This window comes from Chiloscyllium plagiosum, unplaced genomic scaffold (genome assembly GCF_037043375.1).
Source record: "Chiloscyllium plagiosum isolate Xiang-an unplaced genomic scaffold, Cpla_swu_hap1 HiC_scaffold_53X, whole genome shotgun sequence".
In the NCBI taxonomy this organism is placed as follows: domain Eukaryota; kingdom Metazoa; phylum Chordata; class Chondrichthyes; order Orectolobiformes; family Hemiscylliidae; genus Chiloscyllium; species Chiloscyllium plagiosum.
Genome location: NW_028270191.1, coordinates 23,470,001 through 23,493,184, shown reverse-complemented (window position 1 = coordinate 23,493,184; position 23,184 = coordinate 23,470,001). Strand labels below are relative to the sequence as shown.

The 23,184-nt window shown below is 41.7% G+C and overlaps 1 protein-coding gene across 8 annotated transcripts in view; it reads left to right on the top strand.

Annotated features, from left to right (window-relative positions):
- Nucleotides 1–23,184, top strand: part of LOC122543258 (sodium channel protein type 8 subunit alpha-like) — a 418,530-nt gene that overhangs the window by 195,555 nt on the left and 199,791 nt on the right. For 5 of the 8 annotated variants that reach the window (XM_087985565.1, XM_087985567.1, XM_087985564.1 and 2 more), the window contains exons 20-24: nt 571–725; nt 3,041–3,214; nt 10,007–10,129; nt 19,062–19,346; nt 21,481–21,534. In XM_087985565.1, the coding sequence (XP_087841691.1) occupies nt 571–725; nt 3,041–3,214; nt 10,007–10,129; nt 19,062–19,346; nt 21,481–21,534 (791 nt within the window). The remainder of the gene's footprint in view (nt 1–570; nt 726–3,040; nt 3,215–10,006; nt 10,130–19,061; nt 19,347–21,480; nt 21,535–23,184) is intronic. The other 3 variants (XM_087985570.1, XM_087985569.1, XM_087985571.1) reach the window with 1 other exon arrangement.

Genomic DNA, 23,184 nt, shown 5'->3' with positions numbered 1-23,184 from the left:
TCAATACCAGTAGTCTTTACCATCTAAAAGGTGCACTGCAGAAATTCACCAAAGGTCCTTAGACAGCACTTTCCAAACCCATGACCACTTCCATCTAGAAGGACAAGGGTACCAGATACATGGGAACACCATCACCTGCAAGTTTCCCTCCAAGGAACTCACCATCCTGACTTGGGAATATATCACTGCTCCTTCAGTGTCGCTGGGTCAAAATCCTGGAACTCCCTCTCTAAGAGCATTGTGGGTCTATCTACAGCATGTAGACTGCAGCTCACCAGCACCTTCTCAAGTGGCAACTAGGGACAGACAATAAATATTGGCCAGCCAGCAACACCCACATAGCATGAATGAATAAAAAAAATTTAAGTTAATCAGAAAGGGATGGTCTTGTTGGTCAAAATGTCCTTTCTCATTGTTTAATGAAATAATAATTGCTGAAAAGTGCGGATTCAGAAATTGCATTCTGTCTTTGAGCGAATTGGTCACCTTAGCTGAATATCATTGAGATAATTAACTGAGAAATTATCCCACCCCAATAGTCATTGAACCGTGTGTTTGCATTTTCCATAGGTTGTGTGCAACGCTTTAAATGTTGTCAAGTTAGTATTGAGGAAGGCTGGGGAAAACCATGGTGGACTTTGCGAAAGACCTGCTTCTTAATTGTGGAACATAACTGGTTTGAAACCTTCATTGTTTTCATGATTCTGCTCAGCAGTGGAGCTCTGGTAAGTCCTTGTAAAGTCGAGCAGCATTTGCCTTGGGCATGACTGTACATTTATTGTCTTGTCAGTTAGCCAAATGAAAAGCAGAATTCTGAAGCTGAGTCTAATGCCCATTTTCTTTTGTTGTAGTTATATGCTGCCTGCATTTTCAGGTGTTTTATCTTCCTTTCAGTGCAAACTCTTTCTGGGATTCAGGTCCCATAGGTGCCAGGCACTGTTCAATTCTCTTAATGGTCATTTAACATGAGTGCATGTGAACAGCCTGTGGCCTCCATTGCAACTGAGCCTTCTCTTGTGGTCTTGTCCAAATCCAAGATTTTCCAGCAGCCTCCCTTTCCATCTGACCCTATCAGTATAATCTTAGTGAGAAATACTGGCACACTGGTAACAGCACCAGGCTAGTAATCCAAAGCACTGGGGACATGGGTTCAAATTTAATGAATAGATCTGGAATTGAAAGGTTGTCTCAGCAACAGTGACTATTGCTGTACGGGTATATCAGCTTATTACCCTGTCTGAACTGCTGGTCATGATGAAGGTTGCTGCCACCATCCTGTTTGAGTGTAGAAAACTACAGGCCTGTTCGGTCTCGTGTGGGAGAGGAAAACCACCTCCTCGTCCAACTAGAAGAGGCTCATGTAGTTCACAAGGTGTAGTTTATTGCATGTTGCAACATGTTACTGGCTACATTGATATTATAGACATTGTTCCAGAGACTTTGAAGAGGACCCAGACTGATTCCTGGGGTGGCAGAACTGACGTATGGAGAGAGACTGAATTGGATTAGGCCTATATTCACTGGAGTTTAGAAGAATTAGGGAGGGTCGCATAGAACCCTATAAAATTCCACCAGGACTAGACAGTATGGATGCAGGAAGGATGTTCCCAATGACTGGGGAGTCCAGAACCAGGGGGTCACAGTCTAAGGATCAGGGTAGGCCATTTAAGACTGAGATGAGGAGAAATGTCTTCACCCAGAGAGTGGGGAGCCTGTGGAATTCTCTGCCACAGGAAGCAGTTGAGGCCAAAACATTGAATGTTTTCAAGAAGGAGTTAGAGATAGTTCTTAGGTTTAAAGAGATTAAAAGGATGGAGGGAGAAAGCAGGAACAGGGGACTGAGTTGGATGATCAGCCAGGATCATATTGAATGGGGGAGCAGAGTCAACAGGCCAAATGGCCTACTCCTGCTCCTATTTGCTAAGTTTCTATGTTAGGTGCCACTCCTTTGTCGAGCCCAGAATGATCTGCCCATAAGTTCACATGACATCATTATAGAAGTTGATGCTTATGACGTTCCTCAGTATTATCTCTGTCAAACCCATATACAATAACCAGGGCAATATCTGGATGACTAATATCCTTTCAGGAAGGAAATGGCCATCTTGCCCAGTATGGCCTGGATGTGACTCCAGACCCAGAGCAATGTGGTTGACTTTGAACTACCTTCTTAAATCGCCTGGCATGACACTTGAGTTCAAGAGCAACAAATAATGGCTTTGCCAGTGATGCTAATCTCCCATGAAAGAGAGAAGTTTTTTCTTCCTCATGGATTGATCTGTCTTCCCCTTAAGTACATCAACACCATTCCCCTCGATTACTCCATGTGGAGACAGGTTATGCATCTTCTGGGGAAAGAGGTTTCTTCTGAATTCCCAATTGAATTTGTTAGTGACTATCTTCTCCTTAGGATCCCTAGTTCTGATCTTGCAGACAAATGGAAACTTTTCCATATCAAAGCTCTCCATAATCTTTAAGAACTTTAGGAGGTCAGTTTTAAGTTGTCTCTTTTCTGGAGAGAAGAGCCCCAGCCTATTCAGTCTTTCCTAATGGTTATTTATAGCCCCCTGGCTCTGCTGTAAGTTGAGTGAATCCTTTAATTAATCAAGCCAAATTTGTAAAGATAAAAATTATACCATTGCATGGCATGATGGTATTAGCTGCAACATAGGTATGACTATGGATTCTTTACTAAATAGGTTTCAGGTTTAATCCCCAGGCTGTGCATCCAGTGTCTGAAGTTAGTGAGGGCAATTTGTGAAAGTATTACAGCAGTCTACCAGGACTGGGGAGAGGGGGTGCCAGCTTGGGTGACTCCAGCGGATTGTCTAGCATGGGAAGAAGAACCTGGGGCAAACTAAAATAACACCACAACATACACACACAATTTAATACAAGGCCAACAATCAAGAAATAAGGAAAAAAGGCCAGCCGATGTCTGAGGAGCCAAGCCTTGGCTCAAGACAGTGCATTTCGAAGAGATATTCTTTTGTTTCCAAGAACAATTGCTGTACAGTTTTAAAATGGTTGTTCTTTTCAGGCTTTTGAAGATATTTACATTGAACAGCGGAAGACAATCCGGACTATCCTTGAGTATGCTGACAAGATCTTCACATATATCTTTATCCTTGAGATGTTGTTGAAGTGGACGGCCTATGGATTTCAAAAGTACTTCACGAATGCATGGTGTTGGCTGGACTTCCTCATTGTCGATGTACGTGTCCAACTTTTTTGTGTACTTTTTGACATCTTTAAGTGCTGGTGGGTGTGCATGATATAGTTATGTTTAGTTATATTCTCATCTAGCAGTATAAATGTGTTTAATTCAACATAATATATTTAAGGTACAATGAACTGTTGTGCCAATCTTGTCAAGGTGTGTTATGAGCAAGGAAGTTTAGTCTCATAAATAAGCCTAAAATTGAACAGCAAATTATGTCAATGAGATGCCTCCGTAATGGTTTTACAGGTGACTTCAGGGCTTAATCTGGTAAATAAATTGGTTTAAGAGATGGAGGGTTTTGGTCAATAGTTTAGTAGCGAATCTGAAGAAGACTTAAATCTTCATTCCATTCAGATTCCCTTCACCTAAGAAAGCTTGAACCATTCCCTTTTTTGGCAAATATATTGTTTGTTAATTTTAAGTTCAGAGGTTAACAGGCAGTGTCAAATGATCTCTTAAAAGATAAAATTTGTACTAACAAAATCCCAGTGTATTTAAAAATGGAAATATTGATAGTGAATGTAAGATGTTGGAGATGCAGTGCTTTTATTTCTAATTCATTTTGCAGAAATTAGAGCCAAATATTGTCCTTTATTCATATCTGCATTGATTTCTAGCTCTTTTTCTGTATACAGAAAAATTGAGGCCCAGATTTTAAGGGTACCCTGTCCATTAGCCATCTTTCAATCATTTAAACATTCAAATGTTAACATATGGTAAAGCTTGTTTTGTGATGTTGTCATAACTTGGAATTTTATGTTCTGCCACCAGAGAAATACCTGTGATTTACTTTCATTGTTTGAAGCATTTGTCTGTGCAAATCTGTTGCCTGTGCTGGGTTGTTCTATTATAGCACTATTATGCAAACCTGTTCCAAAATAATTAAGTTGCCATTTCAAATTTGGGTGTTTTGTTGAACGAGGAAGGCATTGACTTCAGGAAGTTATGTATGTGTAACAATGTTCTCCTGTGATTCAAATGGCAGTTTGACATATGACAGGACAATATGGTCTCCTTAATGTTATACTGGGCATCCTTAATGCAGTGCTTCCTTTTAATCTGCCACAGGCTTTCCTTTATTAGCTGCTATATTGAAGTGTTGACATTTCTTTTTGCTGTGGGATAATTGAAAAGTATATTTTTGTCATGCTACTACACTCAAGCTTCAAAGTTGCCAATGCTGTTGTAGTAATTTTCAGTATGTCCTTAGAAATGGGTGCCATACATTGCACAGTGCAACTACAAGCCAAGCATAATACACAAGGCATGTCATATTTTTATTTTCTAATAACCTGTTCAGAGCCATTATGACACACTTCCAGAGCAGATGGGACTTGAAGCCGGGACTCCTGGTTCAGCGGTAGGGGCACTACCACTGTGCCACAAGAACCTCAATGTATGTTATTCTCTTATAGCATAGTTTGGGGTAGAAATTTGCCTCGAGTGAGCAGGCAAAATAGATTATTAGTATTGAATTATCTGGCCATTCTATGCCATCCCAAATGAATTCCATTCATTTGAATCTATCAAGTCAGGTATATAGTCCAGACAACACTCATGTTTAGTTGGCCATTCAGTCCTTTGAGCCTCCTCTCCTGTGGCTAATCCTCTTTCTCAATGCCATGGGGGTGTCGATTAGCTCAGTTGGTTGGATGGCTGGTTTGTGATGTAGAGTGACCCATCAGTATAGGTTCAATTCACACACTGGCTGAGGTCACCAAGAAGGTCCCACCTTCCCAACGTTACCCCTCACCTGAGGTGTCACCACCAGTCATCTCTCTAATAAGAGAATAGCCCTGTGGTCCTCTGGGACAACAGTGACTTTACCTTATCCCAATGCCTGCTTTCTCCCCATACCCCTTCATGTCTTTAAAACTAAAAATGTATCGATCTCTTTCTTGAATATGTTCAGTGACTTGGCATCCACAGCCTTCTGTGTTTCAATAGGGTGACCACCTTCTGAGTAAAGAATTCTTTTCTCATCTCAGTCCTAGATGGTCTACCCCTATCCCGAGATTGTGACCCTTGGTTCTAGACTCTGTCACCAGGGGAAATAAAATAATAAAGAATAAAATTGATAATAATAAATTAATAGTCCATTTGAAAGGAATAGTTTAATGCCTCCATTAAAATAGTGGCTAAAGTAATGCACACAACATAATCTCTGGACGATGATGTTTAATTTCAATAAAACATCATTGGGGTAGAAAGTTGTCACCGACAGTGATGTAGAACGAGCAGTATTGAATCAGCTGCCTGATATTAACTCAATTGCAGCCAATGGGCCCAGATGAATTCCTACCCTAGAGTTTATCTCTGTAATGAGTCTAAAAATCCATGTCACTTTTAGCCAAAATTTTAATACACATGTATTAAGAGGTTGAAAGTCTATTTTAGCAGATAGACCATAAGACCATCAGATATAGGAGCAGAATTAGGCTATTCAGCCCATCGAGTCTGCTCTACCATTCATTCATGACTGATGTGTCTCTGAACCCTATTCTCCTGCCTCCTCCCCATAACCCTTAATCCCCTTACCAATCAAGAACCTATCTATCTCTGTCTTAAATACACTCAATGACTTGGCTTTCACAGCCCCCTGTGGCAAAGTGTTCCACAGATTCACCTCCCTCTAGCTGAAGAAATTCCTCCTCATCACAGTTCTAAAGGGTTGTCCCTTCATTCTGAGGCTGTTCCTCATGTGATAAGCCCTTCATCACCAGGATCATTCTTGTGAACCTTCTTTGGACCCCTTCCAAGGCCTGTGCGTCCTTCCTTAGATTCGGGGCCCAAAACTGCTTACAATATTCCAAACGTGGTCTTACCAGAGCCTAATACAGCCTCAGCAGTACAGCCTTGCTCTTGTATCCTAGCCCTCTTGAAATGAATGCTAACAGTGCATTTGCCTTCTGAACTGCCAACTGAATGTGTATGTTAATCTTAAGAAAGTCCTGAACTAGGACTCCCAGGTCGCTTTTGTGCTTCAGGTTTCTGAAGCCTTTCCCCATTTAGAAAATAGTCTATTCCTGTATTCTGCCTACCAAAGTGCATAACCTGTCACTTTCCTTCATTGTAATCCATCTGCCATTAGCAATAGTTAGTACATTCATCCATAATTTTTAGGAAAAGCATTTACTTTAAAGAAATAAAGGAACTTAGCAGATTTATCAATGCATTACAAATGCCAGTAACAATTTGTATTCATTGAGCTCTGCTCTTTTTTAAAATATATTTTTATTTAAAATAGATTTTTAAATTTTACAACAAATACAAAATAATACAATTCAAAACAATGCAAAGAAAGAACACCAAAAAAAATTTTAAAAACCCAAACCACCCTCATGTACAAGTGTATAAATCTGTATATTAAAAAATGTATAATAAAAACCCAACTACTCAACTAAATAAATAATAACCAACAACAAACTAATAAATAATAATAATACAGCTCAACCAGATAAAACACTAACTCTCAAATATCGAGAGCATTAATTTTTCATTGATCCCTTTAATGTAATATAATTGCTCAAGGTGTTTCACCAAGAAATTTTGAAACAAAGTCCTATAGAGCTTCAACCTGATGGAGAATAGCACATAGTGTACAAAATGATGAAATGTTATACAATGCATATGTTATTGGAGATTAATATACACACTATCCTCATTCTAAAATGAACGAATTTCAAAAGAGGCTGTCCCACTTGTTCACGAGAAGGAAGGAAAAGTTAGAAAATGTTTTGCAGCACATTGATGCTTTAAATGACTTCTTGAAATTTAACTATTTATTGGTTTTCTTTACATTCATTTTTGGGATATAGATGTTGTTGGCTAATTTCCCTTGAGAAGATGGTGGTGAACTGCCTCTTTGAACTGCTGCAGTCCATGTGCTGCAGTGAGACCCACAATGTCATTAGGGAGGGAATTCCAGGAGTTTGACCCAGTGACATGAAGAAACAGCAATATATTTCCAAGTCAGGCTGGTCACTGGCTTGGAGGGGAACTTGCAGGTGATGGTGTTCTCATGCATCTGCTGTCTTATTGGTCATTCCTAGTTCATAAAGCACCAAGTTTATTGTCAATTTTGCTTTTCCAAGAGACTGAACCACTGAATGTTATTCTTTGAAGAAAGTTTGCAATTTAATTCTTGCAGTCCCCTCTCCCTCATTTTGTTCAACATCATTAGTTTCTCTTCGCTTGTGTAACCCCCTCACCCAAGTAGACTGTCCCAGGATCTGAGGTATCTTCATGTACACCACCAATGTCAAGCTAAACCCACTTGACAGATATAGGTGCTGGAGTCTGCTTTCTTATGCTCAAGTAGCAGGGCTAAGACTGTCAAATGGAACATGGGCAGGAATGCAGAAGGAATTGCATTGTACAAGTCACCATTTATACCCACCATGTACCCCTTTGTTTCTGGAGAGAGTCAATATGTCATTGATAATCCAAACTCGAAACTTGAATTTCAGTCTAAGTATGTGTGTGTCAGTTATTCTAAAGCAACAATATAAAACTTTACATAATGAAGGTTAATAATGACTTTGTGTTTTAGCCCAAAGATGCTTCCAATGATTGTTTTCAAACTTGTTAGTATAATATGAATGTGGAATAGTCTGATGGCATAATGGTGGCAAATGATCTCTATTAGTATTTTGCCTGTGGATTTAAATTTCCATGTTGGTTGCATTGATTAGATAAACACATAATAATTAACATGTTACATACAGATCTCATTAACTTCCTTTTCAGAGTCTTGGACGATCAGCATCTTTACTTTTCCTTTTGGCTTCGGGTACAATAACCATTGTAAACAGGTGGACGTGAGCATGCTTAGTATTCCATCTTGTCTGAAGGTGAACTAACAGAGTTGATAACCTGTAGATCAATTTATTGTCTCCTTTCCTTGTAGAATGGATTTCTCCCTCTTATTATGTTAAGAGTGAACACTGACAACATTGTAAACATGTCTTTAAATTTATAGCCTTTTGGAAGATTTTGAATTGTTTCAGTCTACTGTGTGTCTTCTGTAAAAGTTCGAAGAATGAATTGATTTTAAGATGTTTTCCATTTGTGCAGAACAATTCCTGTTCACCCCTCTGACTACTGAAGACAGATTTGGGTCTGCTATATTGCTTATGGTAGCTAACTTCCTCAGCATATTCCTGCTGTGATTTCTGGGGACAAGTGTAACATCCAGTACCAATTATCTCTGTTAAATTACTATTGTTTGTTTAGTGATTTATGTCAATTATAAGCTCAGCTAAAATGTTGAGTCAGAAGTCATAATGGACAAACCAAATGTTTGTATTTGTTATTTAGTGGACGGCTTATCTCTATTATATTGTCTTCAGTGCTCAGAGTGTGTAAAAAGAAAGCAAGTTGAAATGCTGGCAAAATAGATTTTGGCTCCTTCATTTGTTTCCTTATGGCCAAGTATCTTTTGAGTGCGAAAGACTACACTCACAATGATTACTAGAATAAATATTAGGTATTAAAACACATGGATCAGGGAGATGCTAGTACATTTATTCTACACATGCATCAAACCCACGTCATATATAATCTCTGACCTTTCCATCATGGTGAAAGAGCTACATTACTGTATCAGTGCAACATCGACCCAGTTGCAGATGCCATTAATTTAGTTATTCAAAATAAGATCCAATCTAAGCATCAATATCAAGCCATGCTGAATGGACATCCTTTAGAATTTAAATTTTAAGCCATTTGGAGATAGAGTGGGGAATTCTGTCTTCCCTAGGAGGTACTAAGGAAAACAGATTTCACTTATTTGACATATTAATACTAATGTGTGTCAAACCTAGCCCCTTAGACTCTGTGATTTCCTCCCCCACCGCCCCACGTCTCTGCTGCCCTCAGCCTTGCAGCTGTGTAGTGCACCTATACAAACATTGAATAGAGAACTGAACAAGATCTTCTTCAGTGTCCAATTTTTAAAGTTCTCACTTTAGCAACGACTCAAACTTTCGAGCATGTTTTGCTTGAAGGCCTGGTACTGTCTTCAAATTGTTCCTTGCCCGTGAGTCTTTTCAAACCTGATTTAACAACAAGTAACATTTCAGAAACTTCCCGAAGAGACTGAGCTAGAGTGCAGCTTCCAATTGAAATTTCCTGGGAATCCCTCTTAATTTTGTGCATTTGAATTTGAGTACAAAATGTTAAACTGAACGTGACTGGGCTTAACACATTACAGAATGTCAGTTTGACTATCATTAGGATCAGTTTGTTTGCAGATGGAACCCTGTGTCCCTCTGCCACCCACATCCTCCCCCCCGCCCTCCACCTCTGATCCCATGATCCCTTTCCAATGCAGTGCCTCTGTATATAAAGGATATATCAGAGGTTAGTTTGATATGCAGCACAGATTTACCTGTATTCTTTTTTGTAGGTACCTTTTATTTGTGTCGCTTAATTTTCTGGGCTTTTTCTCCCCTCACTTCGATCGGATCTTCACAAAGTAAAGGGCAAGGGTAAGGTTCTTATCGTCCATTGGGCGTTTTCCTCCAACAGGTCCCCTTTAGTTGTCTGTGTGTCTGTGACCCTTCTTTTCACTTTTCTTCCTTTTGTTCTGTCTTATGCCTCTTCTCAACTACGCATTTCCTTCTAGGTCACTAGGAATTACTTCAGGCAAGGGAAGTAGGGAGCTGGCCTCAGTTCATCGCATCGAGCTTGAGGCAATCTCACAATTAGTCCATTTTGTTTCATCAGCAATAGGGCCTTTGCTAACAGTATTGGGAACTTTGCTTTTCTGTTTCTGTATAGGTTTCCTTAGTCAGCCTCGTAGCTAATGCCCTGGGCTACTCCGAACTAGGTGCCATTAAGTCTCTTAGGACACTAAGAGCTTTGAGACCTCTAAGAGCCTTGTCACGATTTGAAGGGATGAGGGTAAGATGGAATAGCAGCTGACCTTCTGCATGCATATGAGAACAAGTTTAAGCATGCTAGAATTGATCAATAAACTCTGGGGAGGGGTAAATTAACCATGACACAGCTGCTGAACTTATCCCCTCTCCCTGTTATTCCCCCACCTGCACCCTCTCCTGAAAGGGAGATACATTAGGCTGCCTCATCACATTTAGACTGGCCCAAACTACATGCCATCGTAGAACATACATCAGCCGTTCTCATTTGGCCTGGCTTTCCTTTAGTGTTTAAAAGGGTTTTTCTGCTGTAACCTAAATGGAGAATCACCAGGTGCAAAGAAGTACACATGGAGCATATGCACAAATATGGATCAGGCCAATGTGCGTGATTGGAAATTGATCCACAAAGTGACAAACTTGATTAAATTCATTGATGGGAAACTGTGATCATTGTATCCAAATCTGAGGTGCAATCGACTGTTTTTGACGTCTGAATGTATGTGTGATCAGAACGGCATGTTTCTCAGCTTGTTAAATATATGCACAACCATGGTGTTCATCTTGTTGTACCTGGTTGTTCTCAATCCAGTCCACTGGAGACTGGTGGCCTTGTCTGACAGCTTTTCCTTCCACTCCCTCCCTTCTTTATACCATGCTCTATGGTACTCCTGTTGTGTCACTTTAAATGAATCTGAACACAATCAAGCATTGCACTGACTGAGTTTGATGCCATCATAACATTTGAAAGATTTGACATCAGATAATGTGGGATGAAACTCACTGCTGTTGATTGCATGGAATCCGTATTGAGTAATCAACCAGATATTTTGAAGGTGCGTGTAAATTACAATGTACCAGTACCTTTGTTTTGAATGAGCATGTACACAGCACAGGCCATCCAATGCTAATTAAACAGACAACGTTTGGAGAAACAGCATTTTTTTTTCCCAGCTTTGCATTCAATGGCTTGCAAGCATCCCTAGTTTGGATGTATAGTATGGTCAAAAGGAACTGTATGACCAATCAATCCAGTTTAAACCCCAAACCTAGGACAGGCAAAACTGCTGTGGAAGGTGACTTACAGAAGAGCAAAATGAAGGAATGTGTTCCAAAGATGTACTTGACCTCTAATCACCCCACACTCATAGAGTAAGGTACAGATTGACAAATTCAGTCCATCCCTTATTTTATGCTTTATGTCCACACATTTTAAACACACTTTTATACTTGCCCTGTTTTTGAAAATTGCCTGCTGCAAAGCCAAGGTGAGTACACTGTAGAGAATAAAGGCTCGACTTTCACTCCCGAGAAGACAATCAGGTGAGTGCTGAAGTAGGCTGCTTTGAAGGCCTGCCTCAGTTCCCTGGGAATAGCTTCCATTTCTTGTAAAAGATCATAACCCCTCCAGCCCTCATATCTCTAACCCTGTGTCCACTCCCTATGGCCTCTCTATACCAACACATGCCACTCACCCAGCGCCCTCGGTGACAGAGCTCAGTAGCCAACTGGAGATGGGAAAAAACAAGCTTATAACAACTTATTGGATCTCTCACTCATGCATTCTTTAATGCAAATATCGTCCATTTGTGAAAGCCATTCAAAGGTTTTAATTCCCCTCATTGTCCAACCTATATTAAAAACCAAGTTCTATTTGGTAACCAGATAAAAATCAGCCAATGCTTTAATAATCTCTTTAAACTGTCAATCAAAATGCAAACCCTGCTGTCCCAGTTGATAGAAATGTTCTTTTAATTTTTCAAACTCAGCCAAGATTTCAGAATCATGTCAGCTATAGTAACAACCCTTGGGAAATCCCAACCAACAACTCCGTTGATACTGCAGGAACAAGTGGTAATCGTTTTGTTTTTCTTTCTTTATTATTATCTGGGATGTGGGCATCACTGGAAGGGCTGGCTTTTGTTGCCAATTCTCAATGGCCCCTTTAACAGAATGGCTTGCTAGAGTCATTTCAGAGGGCAGTTAAGAGTCAAACACATTGCTGTGGGTCTGGAGTCACGTATAGGCCAGACTGGGGAACATTGGCAGATTTCCTTTCATAAAGATAATTAGTGAAGCAGACAATTACAACAACTTACAACGGTTACATAGTCAACGTTGGGTTAGCTTTCAGCTCAGGATTTTATTGAATTCAAATGTCACCATCTGCCACTGCCTCCCCCTTGCTAATAGACACCTGATTGCCTATGAATTAAAGCAGTCTCACAGAATCACAGAATTGTCACAATGCAGAAGGAGGCCATTCAGTCCATTGTGCCTGTTCCTGTTCTATCCCCTAGTGCCAATCTCCTGCCTTTTCCCCATATCTCTGCACACCATTTCTATCCAAATAATCAGTCCAGCAAAGGATTTCCTTTTAATGCTAACTAACAGATTCAGCCTTTTTTTTTCCTTGTAAAGTGCTGGGTTGGATAAGCGGTCAAATCATGACACTTAAACAGATCTCATCTGTCTTTCACGAGCGTTTATGTCTACACCATCTTGCAGTCTCACACTGTGGGTTAAGGCTTTTGGAACAATAGAAATGGGGTCTGATTGATTGATTGAAGCACTGATTTCAAATGGCCGTGCTGTGTTTGGGTTTTCTGCCTATGTGATTCACACGAGTTTGAAGGGGTGAGGGCACCTCATTGGGCAGGAGGATACCAAGTGAGAATCCTGCTGCCATCCTGCCTCTGCACCAATTAAGTCCAAGGTGGGAAGGCTTGTGGATGGCCTTCCTCGATGCCAGTTGAGGCCCTTTACCCCAGCACTGCAGATATTGACCCAGCATTGGCAAGGGAGTTTGAAACACAGAAAAAGGAACAGGAGTAGGCCATTCAGCCCTTTGAACCTGTTACACCATTCAATATGATCCTAGCTGATTATCCAATTCAGTCTCCTGTTTCTGCTTTCTCCCCATACCCTTTAGCCCCAGGAACTATATCTAACTCCTTCTTGAAAACATTCAATGTTTTGGCCTCAGCCACTTTCTGTGGTCGTGAATTCCACAGGTGGCCCCCCCTCACTCTCTTGGTGAAGGCATTTCTTCTCAACTTGGTCATCTAACTCCTTCTTGAAAATTTGCTCTTCGGGAATTATAATGAACCTTGTCAGGGTGCCTGGAGGGACTCTGCAGGGGTCAGAGATCAGGAAGGAGGCAAGTGGTCAAGGGAATGGGCATTGAGAAGAGGTTTCCCACTGAGAGCCATCTCCTCTATCCGAGCTCCCAACATAACACCTCACCTCAGGACCACTTCTCAGTGAAACAGCCTCTCCACTTTGAAAGACTGTACCACACAGGCTGTACTTTATGGCAAGCTTCCTTCAAACGATCATCCGAATAATTCAATTAATGGGAGATGGCGATGGGAATGTCAATGGATTAGTAATCCAGAAGCCCAAAAATGTTCTGGGGATGTGGGTTCAAATTACAGCCACTGATGGAATTTAAATTCAATGAATATATCTGGAATTTGAAAGCTAGTCTCACTGATGGTGATCATGAAACGATCATTGAGTGTCATAGAAATCTATCCAGTTCACTAAAGTCCTTCAGGGAAGGAAATCTGTCGTTCTTACCTCGTCTGGTCTACTGCAGGTAGATGGCATGATTTCACAGCTCAAACACTTGAAGACTGATGTCATAGAATCATAGGATCTCTACACTGCCAATAGTACCCATTCGGCCCATCGAGTCTTCACTTAACCTCCAAAGAGCATCCCATCCAGACTCAGCCCCCTGCTCATCCCTGTAACCCCACACTTACCGAGCCTGCATGTCCCTGGACACTATGAGCAATTTAGCATGGCCAATCCACCTAACCTGCACATTTTTGGTCTGTGGGAGGAAACACACACAGACACGGGGAGAATGTGCAAACTACACCCAAACAGTCACCCAAGGCTGAAATTAAACTCCAGTACCTGATGCTGTGAGGTAGCAGTGCTAATCACTGAATCACTGTGCCACCCCAATGTCTGGAAGTTCGTTGCATGAAAAGCAGTCACTCAAAGAACAAAGAAAATTTACAGCCCAGGAAAAGGCCCTTCAGCCGTCCAACCCTGAGCTGATCCAAATCTACTGTCTAGATTAGAGTGGTGCTGGAAAAGCACAGTAGGTCAGACAGCATCCGAGGAGCAGGAAAATTGATGTTTCGGGCAAAAGCCCTTCATCAGGAATAGAGGCAGGGTGCCTGCGGTGGAGAGAGAAATGAGAGGGGCGTGGAGGTGGGGAGAAAGTAGCATAGAGTACAATAGGTGAATGTGTGTGGGGATGGAGGTGATAGGTCAGGGAGGAGGGTGGGGAAAGGTAGAAAAGAGTACAATGGATGAATGGGAAGGAATATAGGCAGGTAGGACAGGTCACTATTTATTTCCCCACATTGTATATCTTCCATATCCTTCTCCACGTAAACACTGATGCATAAAATTCATTTAGTATTTCCCTGGTGATAGTGAAAGCAAGTGAGAAAGTGTGCTTGTGTAGCCACTAAAGCCACTTAACCAAGCTTCTGTCAGTGGTGAAATCTCTTAATCAATGAAAGTGAAGACATGCACAAGTTGGCACAATGAAGATTTTTGGGGGTTTTGGGGGCATATTGTGTTTGATAAATTGGACCTGCTACTATTTTCCCCACACCGTTTAAATGGTGCAAATGATTGGATGTACCATTTGAAATCGAAGCAGCTCATGAGGAATTTCTACAAGACTCCATGAGGTTCTTGAAACTGAGAAAAAACAGTGTAGCAGTTGCAGTTTAGCCAATGGTAGAAATGGATGACTGCAAGAGAAGCCAGGAGCTTATTGTTGATACATTATGTAGAGCTTGTTTACAGCACTGGCTTGGAAGAGCTAGCAGACCGGTGTCAATTGACAAACGTTCAGAAGCAAAGATTTGAAATCTGCAATATTAGAATAGAATATAAGTTTGTTTTCACCTGTGCATGAAAAATACAGGGGAAAAAATTTATAACTTATCAACCCACCATGGCACCCACATCAGTGACATGTTACCAATGTAAATAAGGAAAGTGAATGCATCCAGAGCGCTTCGCAGTTGGAGAAGTGAATTTACTAGCCTTTGCTGAACAAGGACATAGAAAAAAAACATGACGTGCACCAATTGCTCAAAGACAAACAGCAAATACCGCAAAAGCCCTGGGAGAAATGACACCTTTTGTTTTTGACTTGAAGGAAATGAACTATTTCATGTTCTGGCTATTATTCAGATTCCTTCAGAATAAGACAGGTTTCAAAAAAAAAGATACTCAAGAAGTTCCACTGAAGGTGAGAGCATATCCCAAATGAATTTCTATCAAATAATGGTTCCTGCCCCCCATTTGATTTGAGAAAATTGCAACAGTTTGCAGTCATTCCACCAGCTCACAAGCCAGACAGAAAGGTAGAGAGTATTCCAAATTGCAAAGGTTTAATCCAGCTCCTTACTTCAATCCTCCTGGCAATACAATACAGCAAGTGAAACACCAGACAGTTCATTTACTGGATGCTCTAGCCAGATCAAAGACTATTTGACCCTTTCCCATGAAACTAACAGTGGTAAGTGATATAAAAAGCAAGCTATTCTTCAGGAGCATGAAGGTCCAGCTCCACAGGAAAGGCACCGAAGACCTTACTGAGCTTTGAGAAGGAGTCATTAGAGTTGTACCAAACAGTGGGAATCAGTTTAGTTCAGTTGGCTGGATTGTTGGTTTACAAAGCAGTGTAATGCCAACAGTGTGGGTTCAATTCCCATCACCAGTTTGAGGTTACCATGAAGAACTCTCTTTCTCAACCTGTTCCCTTGCCTGAGATCTGGTGGCCCTCAGGTTAAATCACCACCAATTGCTTCTCTCTAATGAGGGAGCAGTCCCTATGGTCTGGTCAGACTATGGCGACACCACAAGAATCAGACAGTGGAGGAAGTGGATGGGGATGAATGCAGTCGACCAGTGTCAGGCCCAAGGATGGAAAGATCTTTAAGAGGAATCGAAGAGCCTCACAAGAATTGGAGCCATTCTTTGTGGATCAACCAGACTACACACTCCATAGCACAGATGGTGTGATCCAGGCAGTTCAGAGTTAACGAGCCACAGCAACAGAAACGAAGACTGTGTCTGATCACAACAAAATGGTGAGTTAGAACATCAACTCATCTCCTGAGAGGAGAAGCTGCAACGAAACCTTGATGAAGAGGCACAGTAGAGTCTTGCAAAAATTCCAGTGATTTTATGGATGAGGGATTGGCTTTCAACTGGATGTATATTGTTGTATTATTGTGCCACAGTCAAGTGCAGCACATGCTCAAACTCTTCCCTCTGATCTGGGGTGTGGGAAGGGGTACAGGACGTTTATGACTGGCAGCTGCAGATAATTAGCTGACCAGCCAATACCACAGCCCCAAATTCCCTCTGCTCTGCATTTCCAAGTGTGCCTTCTTTTTAAAGTAAAGATACCAATATGTAGTTCTCTGTTAATTTTGTACTTGTCCTGAAATCACATTGAGTGCATCATGAGGGATGCATAGCCTCTCAGAGGTTTTTAATGGAGCTAGCACTGTTTCATACCTTTGTGCTGTTACTAGCTCAAGCTTCAGAGGTATTTAGCAGTCAAAGAGGTATACCAGTTGCTATATCGCATTATGTCCATTTGAAACTTCAAATCTGCAACTGCAGAATGAGGTTCCTGTTTAAATTTTCCTTTTATATGATGTAGAAGAGGGTGGAGGTGCTTTTGGAAGCCAGGAAGATGAATTATTAGTTGATGGTTTTGCCTTGTGTATGTGTATGTAAACTAATGTGCTTTGCCGATATAGGTAAAGGCATAACAACTACTCAGTTTTCCAGTTCAGATCACCCTTTTTTAAAAAAAAATCAAATACCTCCAGCTAGCCACGGGAACATAGTTCATTTGGATATGTAAGTGTTAATAGGATCCAAGCTGGTTGGTGAGATAGAAACCACGACTCATCGCCATTACTTTGTGGAGAGAGTTTATCGACTTGCTCAATCTTACCGCTCTCATCCAACAACCTCAGTGTCCCAGTTGTTCCTTATTTATGTGTGGATATTTTCTAACCAACCTGTTCAGAGAGGTTATTGCACAGCTCCGGAGCAGGTGTGACTTGAATCTAGGCCTATTGGTTCAGATGTAGGGATACTACCACTGCACCACAAAAGGCTTTCTTATTTATAAGTGCTTAAAGAAAATTCATACCAACCACCTGTTTCTGCTAACCTTAACAATTACATCAAGAAATCTCAACAGTGTGATTGGTTAGACATTGATACAGTATATCGATAACACTTTTCCAAATGCGTCTGTAACAGAAGGGGAAGATTAGCTCTGGTCATTGTGTGTAGTGACATAGTAAAATGTTGTTTACAATTCTGTAACACTTCATGATCAAAGGTTTGTGGCCTGATTCTTAATGGAATCACTTCCCAAGTGACACAGCATACAAATTCTTTGGGGTACATTTATAAACAGCACTTCAGAATGTTCAATTTTGTGTTCAATAATTTGATCAATTCAGAAGGGAAGACAAAAAGCTTCTTTTGAGAAAACTATGACATCAACTCCATCAGTAAAATGCACTGATTACTTTCATTTCACCTTATTGATGATCAGTCTCTCTCAATGCACATTATCTTTGTTTTGCATATCTGATGAAGTTCATTGGATATGTTTTGAACTTCAGGTGGCATAGTAGGTTTGAGCACCGCTGTTGTGGATTTCTAAAATGGCAAGATTCAGGGTTAGTTGTAAGTCTGCCCTCTTGGCCAGGCTGCTATGGCTGGATGCCAAGCCGAGGATGGGCATCTCTTTGCAGAGAAGGGAATGAAGAACATGGATCTAATCTTTTGACACTTGACTCAAGAGTAAGAAGGCAAAAATGCCTGGTATAAGGTTGTCTGGTCAAGCTCTTAGCTTGAAGAAATCTATGGTACAGGAAAGTTAGGAAGATGTTTTATAAATGAAATAAATGGTAAAATAATGAAAACCTTTATTGTATTGAATGTTGAGTTTTCTAAATATGAATTTTGAAAAATGGCACAGCATGGGGAAGGTCAACCTTGTGTTCATGCCTGTGATTTTGTTTTACATGTGTGTTCCCTGTCTTCCTGGAAAGTTGTCCAGTTAAAAGATCAGGCAGATCTCGAGAAGGGACATGGGGAGGACTGGAGGCAGTCACCCCCAGCGCTGCCTGAGAGCACCTTCAAGTGGCCAGTAATGGTACAGCAATGGAATAGAGGCCTCTCAGCCAGAGTATGATGTGTAGTCCTGCAAAATCTAAGGGAGAGAAAACTGGGAAATTCAAACTATACGGCAGAAAAATCTATCCAACAATCATTTGACTCTTTATCCTTAACAATCTACTAATATTCGCAATCTAATAAAGGAGAAAGTATCTATCTATTCTTGGAATTTGTTTCAAAACTTGATTCCACTCCAAGCTGTGCTTTTGCCTACTATCTTGTGATATGCATTGCAAAGAGCTTGTAAAACCCCTTGTATATGCAGGAAATGGCATAAAGATGCTGTTCTGTAACTTGCATGCGTGCCTCAAATCACCACTGCCTGCTTCCAAACAGCTTATAAGACTGCACGCTCAGCTGTTAACTTGCCCATTGGCCCCGCTTATTCACAAACAAAAGTTGGAATGACAGGGTTTAAGCTGAGCAGCAGGAGGATGTGAGATAACTTGTTTAAGAAAATACTGTCACTTGTTTCAAAGATCAAAATAGCAGGATCAGAAATATCTGTATGGATTGCTGGATCAATCACTCAAGCAGTTTTATAATATTCATCAGCCAAAGCTCATGACCCTACAGTATAGTACTTGACTATGCAGTAAGGCGACAGCAGCTTAAACCCTGACCTAAAATTCCTGGTGTATGGTCTCAAAGGCGTTTCTTGTCACACTGATCTTCTTTCTTTCTGCGTCCTGGTGCAGGTTGTCGTCAACGCTTTGGTGGGTGCCATTCCTTCCATTATGAATGTACTGCTGGTCTGTCTCATCTTCTGGCTCATTTTCAGCATAATGGGAGTGAACCTTTTTGCTGGAAAGTATTATTATTGTTTTAATGAAACCTCCGAATATAGGTTTCTCCCCTCGGAAATAAACAACAAGACAGATTGTGAGGCCTTTATAAACCAGACCAGTGATGAAATTCGATGGAAGAATGTGAAGATTAACTTTGACAATGTCGGAGCAGGATATCTGGCTTTGCTGCAAGTGGTACGTTTCTTTCCTATTTTGGCACTGCTAATAGACTTTTATGTATGTGTTGATGCCCAACACCAAATTACGTTGATGTAGTGCCTTTAATATCCCATCAAGGTAAGGGAAGATAGCCCTGGGAATGGAGTATTTTCCAACTCTGGCACCCAGGCATCCAGGTACACACATGTGCATGGATGTGTTCTTTTGTGCATCTGTACATTTATTTTTATTTCCACTCTGACCACTCATCTCAGACTCATGTGGATCTCGTTGCAAATTTGAGATACACTGGCAATAATATTCCTTCTATAATCTGGGAATGGGATACATGGCACAGAAACAGGCCATTCAGCCCAACTAGTCCCTGCCAATGCAGCCCCCTCCTATCTTTATTCATCTGAATTCTTTTCGTGAGGAGCTTTCTGTTCCCTTCTCTCTCATATGCTCGTCTGGCTTTCCCTTAGATGAATCTATCCTACTTCCCTGTAGCCATTCCGTATGGGAGGGTGTTCTACATCCTCACCACTCTCTGGGTGAAGACACTTCTTCTGAATTCCCTATGGGAATTTCTCAGTGACTGTCTTATATTAATGACCTCCAATTCTGCTGTTCCCCACAAAAACAGAAAATTGAATCCGGAGTAGGCCATTTGGCCCTTTGAGCCTTCTTGAAAACATTCAGTGGTTTGGTCTTAACCATTTTCTGTGGTAGAGAATTCCACAGGCTCCTCTGGGTGAAGACATCTCTCCTCATCTCAGTCCGAAATGGCCTACCCTGTATCCTTAGACTGTGACGCCCTGGTTCTGGACTCCCCGGTCATCGGGAACATCCATCCTGCACCAACTCTGTCTAGTCCTGTTAGAATTTTATAGCTTTCTATGAGATTTCCCCCCCTCATTCTTTTAAACTCCAGTGAATATATTCCTCACTGATTCAGTCCCTCTACATACATCAGTCCTGCCATTGCAGGAATCAGTCTGGTAAACTGCACTCCCTCCATTGCCAGAACATCCTTCCTCAGATAAGGAGATCAAAACTGCACGCAGTACTCCAGGGGTGGTCTCACCAAGGCCCTGCACAATAGCAGCAAGACCTTCCTGCTCCTGTACTCAAATCCTCTCGCTATGAAGGCCAACCTACCATTTGCTTTCTTCACTGCCTGCTGTACTTGCAATAATTACTTTCTGCATTTGGTGTTCAAGGACACCCAGGTCTCATTCCCCCTTTCCCAATCTATCACCATTCAGATAATGATATGCCTTCCTGTTTTTGCTCCCAAAGTCAGTACCTTCACATTTATTCATGTTATACTGCATCTGCCATGCATGTGCCCAGTCAGCCTGTCCAAGTCACTCACAGCTCACCCTCTCACCCAGCTTTGTGGAAGCACTCTCTCTGCGTCCACTCAACCAAAAATCTTTCATCATTTTAAAGACCTCCTGTTAGATCAGTCCTCAGCTGCTTTTTTATAAGAAAGGTGGCACCCAGCCTGACAATCCTTTCCTGATAGGTGTACCCACACATTCCTGGGCTCACCCTTGTGAATCTGCAGGAGTTAGGGGACTGGAATGGAAATGAGGCAACATTGCTCAAGATTTTATTAGGAGATTAAAGTGGATCGGGTGGTAACTCTGACCAAATTGTCACGTGAATTATAGAAAGGGACAAGTGTTCTTTTCTTCAGCACATCTTGTGATACTTTGAGAAATTGAAGAGGGCAAATCCACCAATGTCACTCTCCCAGCAGAGAGAGAGAGGTCAAGCAAGGAAAAATGCAATTAAAATGTGGAAATGACACTTTGCAGTCTGAACTGGTTTTGTGTACTGAAAACAGAACTCCAGTTTGGACCACTATCAGTTCTTTCCGCATTTTGTGGTTTTCTTTTTACCCTCTTCTTTCAGAATTGTTGCAGTGTTGTTGTGACCTTCTCCTCCAAAACATGTTCACTTCAAGCCACTGGAGTGCAGGACTGATGAATTTGATTTCTAATAACATTTCTTGAGTGAAATAAACAAGATTTCATTGAACATGTGGGAGTACTTGGCATAGATTCATGTCCTGTGTTGGTGAAATGCTAAATTCTGGTCATAGTGCAAAAGAGTTGAATGCAGCACATTATTCACTGGGTGTTCATTTGATCATTTTCAGGCTACCTTCAAAGGTTGGATGGAAATCATGTATGCAGCTGTTGATTCACGAAAGGTAAGTGCAACAAGATGGATGGTGTGTTTTCCATGATGTTGAGGCATCAGTGATATCCTAAGTGACCCAGTATAAGGCAAGCAGCAGCTTGCAACTCTCCTCTGTTCCAGAAATGTTGCAATGCCAAAAGGAAAATAGAGATGGAACTTCTCAACATGGTTTGGGTAAAGCCATTTTGCCATACAAGGCAGAAATACCTAGGTTTGATGCCAGGTCTGTGCTGAGTTAGCAAGGTGCCAGCCTGGGCACCATATTCTGCCACCTGTGTATTCTAGGCAAGAGGTACATGATAGCGGCTAGCATTTCTGCTTCTGCTCACTGTCAGGTCTCCTGCTGGAAAATGCACTTGGCTAGCCATGAGGTGAAACCACAGTTGGCAGCCACCTCAGACCTGCTCGGTGGTCAGTTGGCCGTCCATTGAAGAGGTTGACTGCTCTTCACTTGCAAATCTGCCCAGCCAAAACATCAGCACCTACTGGGGTAGAAGCAAAAGGTGACAGTGCATTCTGTTTACATGATCAAAGCAATTCCTAATTTAAAAATCCAGGCATGACCAGAGATGTGTGCCTGGACCTTGCAGAAGTCCTGGTAGCGTAACCTCCCAATGGAATGAGCTGGGAAGTTTGAACTTCTGGTGTTGCAATTTCCCTGTTCCTTGGAACTCTCTGAAAAAGTCTCTAAGTCCTGAGTTCAAGCAGAAAACCTGCAACAGTTCTGATGTACTTACCCAGATAGTGAGAGAGAAACCTTCAGCTAAGTCCTGGGCAATGACACAACTGTCTCCTTCCCTCCCAAACCCACCAACCAAACATTCACATTTTCCCCTCAATCCCTCCTGTCCTCCCTCCTCCTCCTTCCCTGCCCCCAGCCACACGACTACAACGCTAACCCCACTGGACTAGAAGATAACTCAAGAACCCCTCGTGTCCTGATCCAACTACCTCAAACCAACCTCACTCACCTCACCGCCCTATCCCTCTCCACACTACCCACCTGCCTATGATCCATCTTTCACCTTACTCTCTGGTGGGCTTGTACCTGGAATTATGGCCCCCAGCGTGATGGTCCTACTTACTGAGAGTCACCAGCCTCTGATGTTGGGGATTCCCAAGTGCCCAGCGATTTGGAGGACCCAAGAAATTTGTGGATGTTATCTGTTTTCAAATTCCTCCTTGACCTAACTCTGTATTCCCCTCCAGTCCCATGACTCTCTGACATCTCTGCACACCTCTCGTCCTAGACTCTGGAGCTTCCCTGGTTTGAATCACTTCACAATTGGTGATCTTGCCTTCAACCAGCCAAGTCCCAGAGCTCTGGAACTCCTGCCCTAAACCACCCTCTCATACATTAAGGGGTTCATTTGAAACTATCACTTTGGGCAAGCTTTTAATCAACTGTCCTGCAATATTCTCATGCAGTTTGTGTCAAATGTTGCAACATAATACTCTGTTGAAACTGCTTCAATGTTTTATTGCGATGAGGGCGCCTGTGGAAGTTTTAGTTGTTGTTGTAGGGTGCGTAGATACGTCGGATGACAGGGAGGTCTTTCTGAACCCTGCTCAGGAGTTTGCTGCCCTGGACTTTCTGCGTCCTGCATCCCAGTCAGCTGTAGCAGGGTGGTGGGGTCTCTGGATGAAAGCATAAATAAAA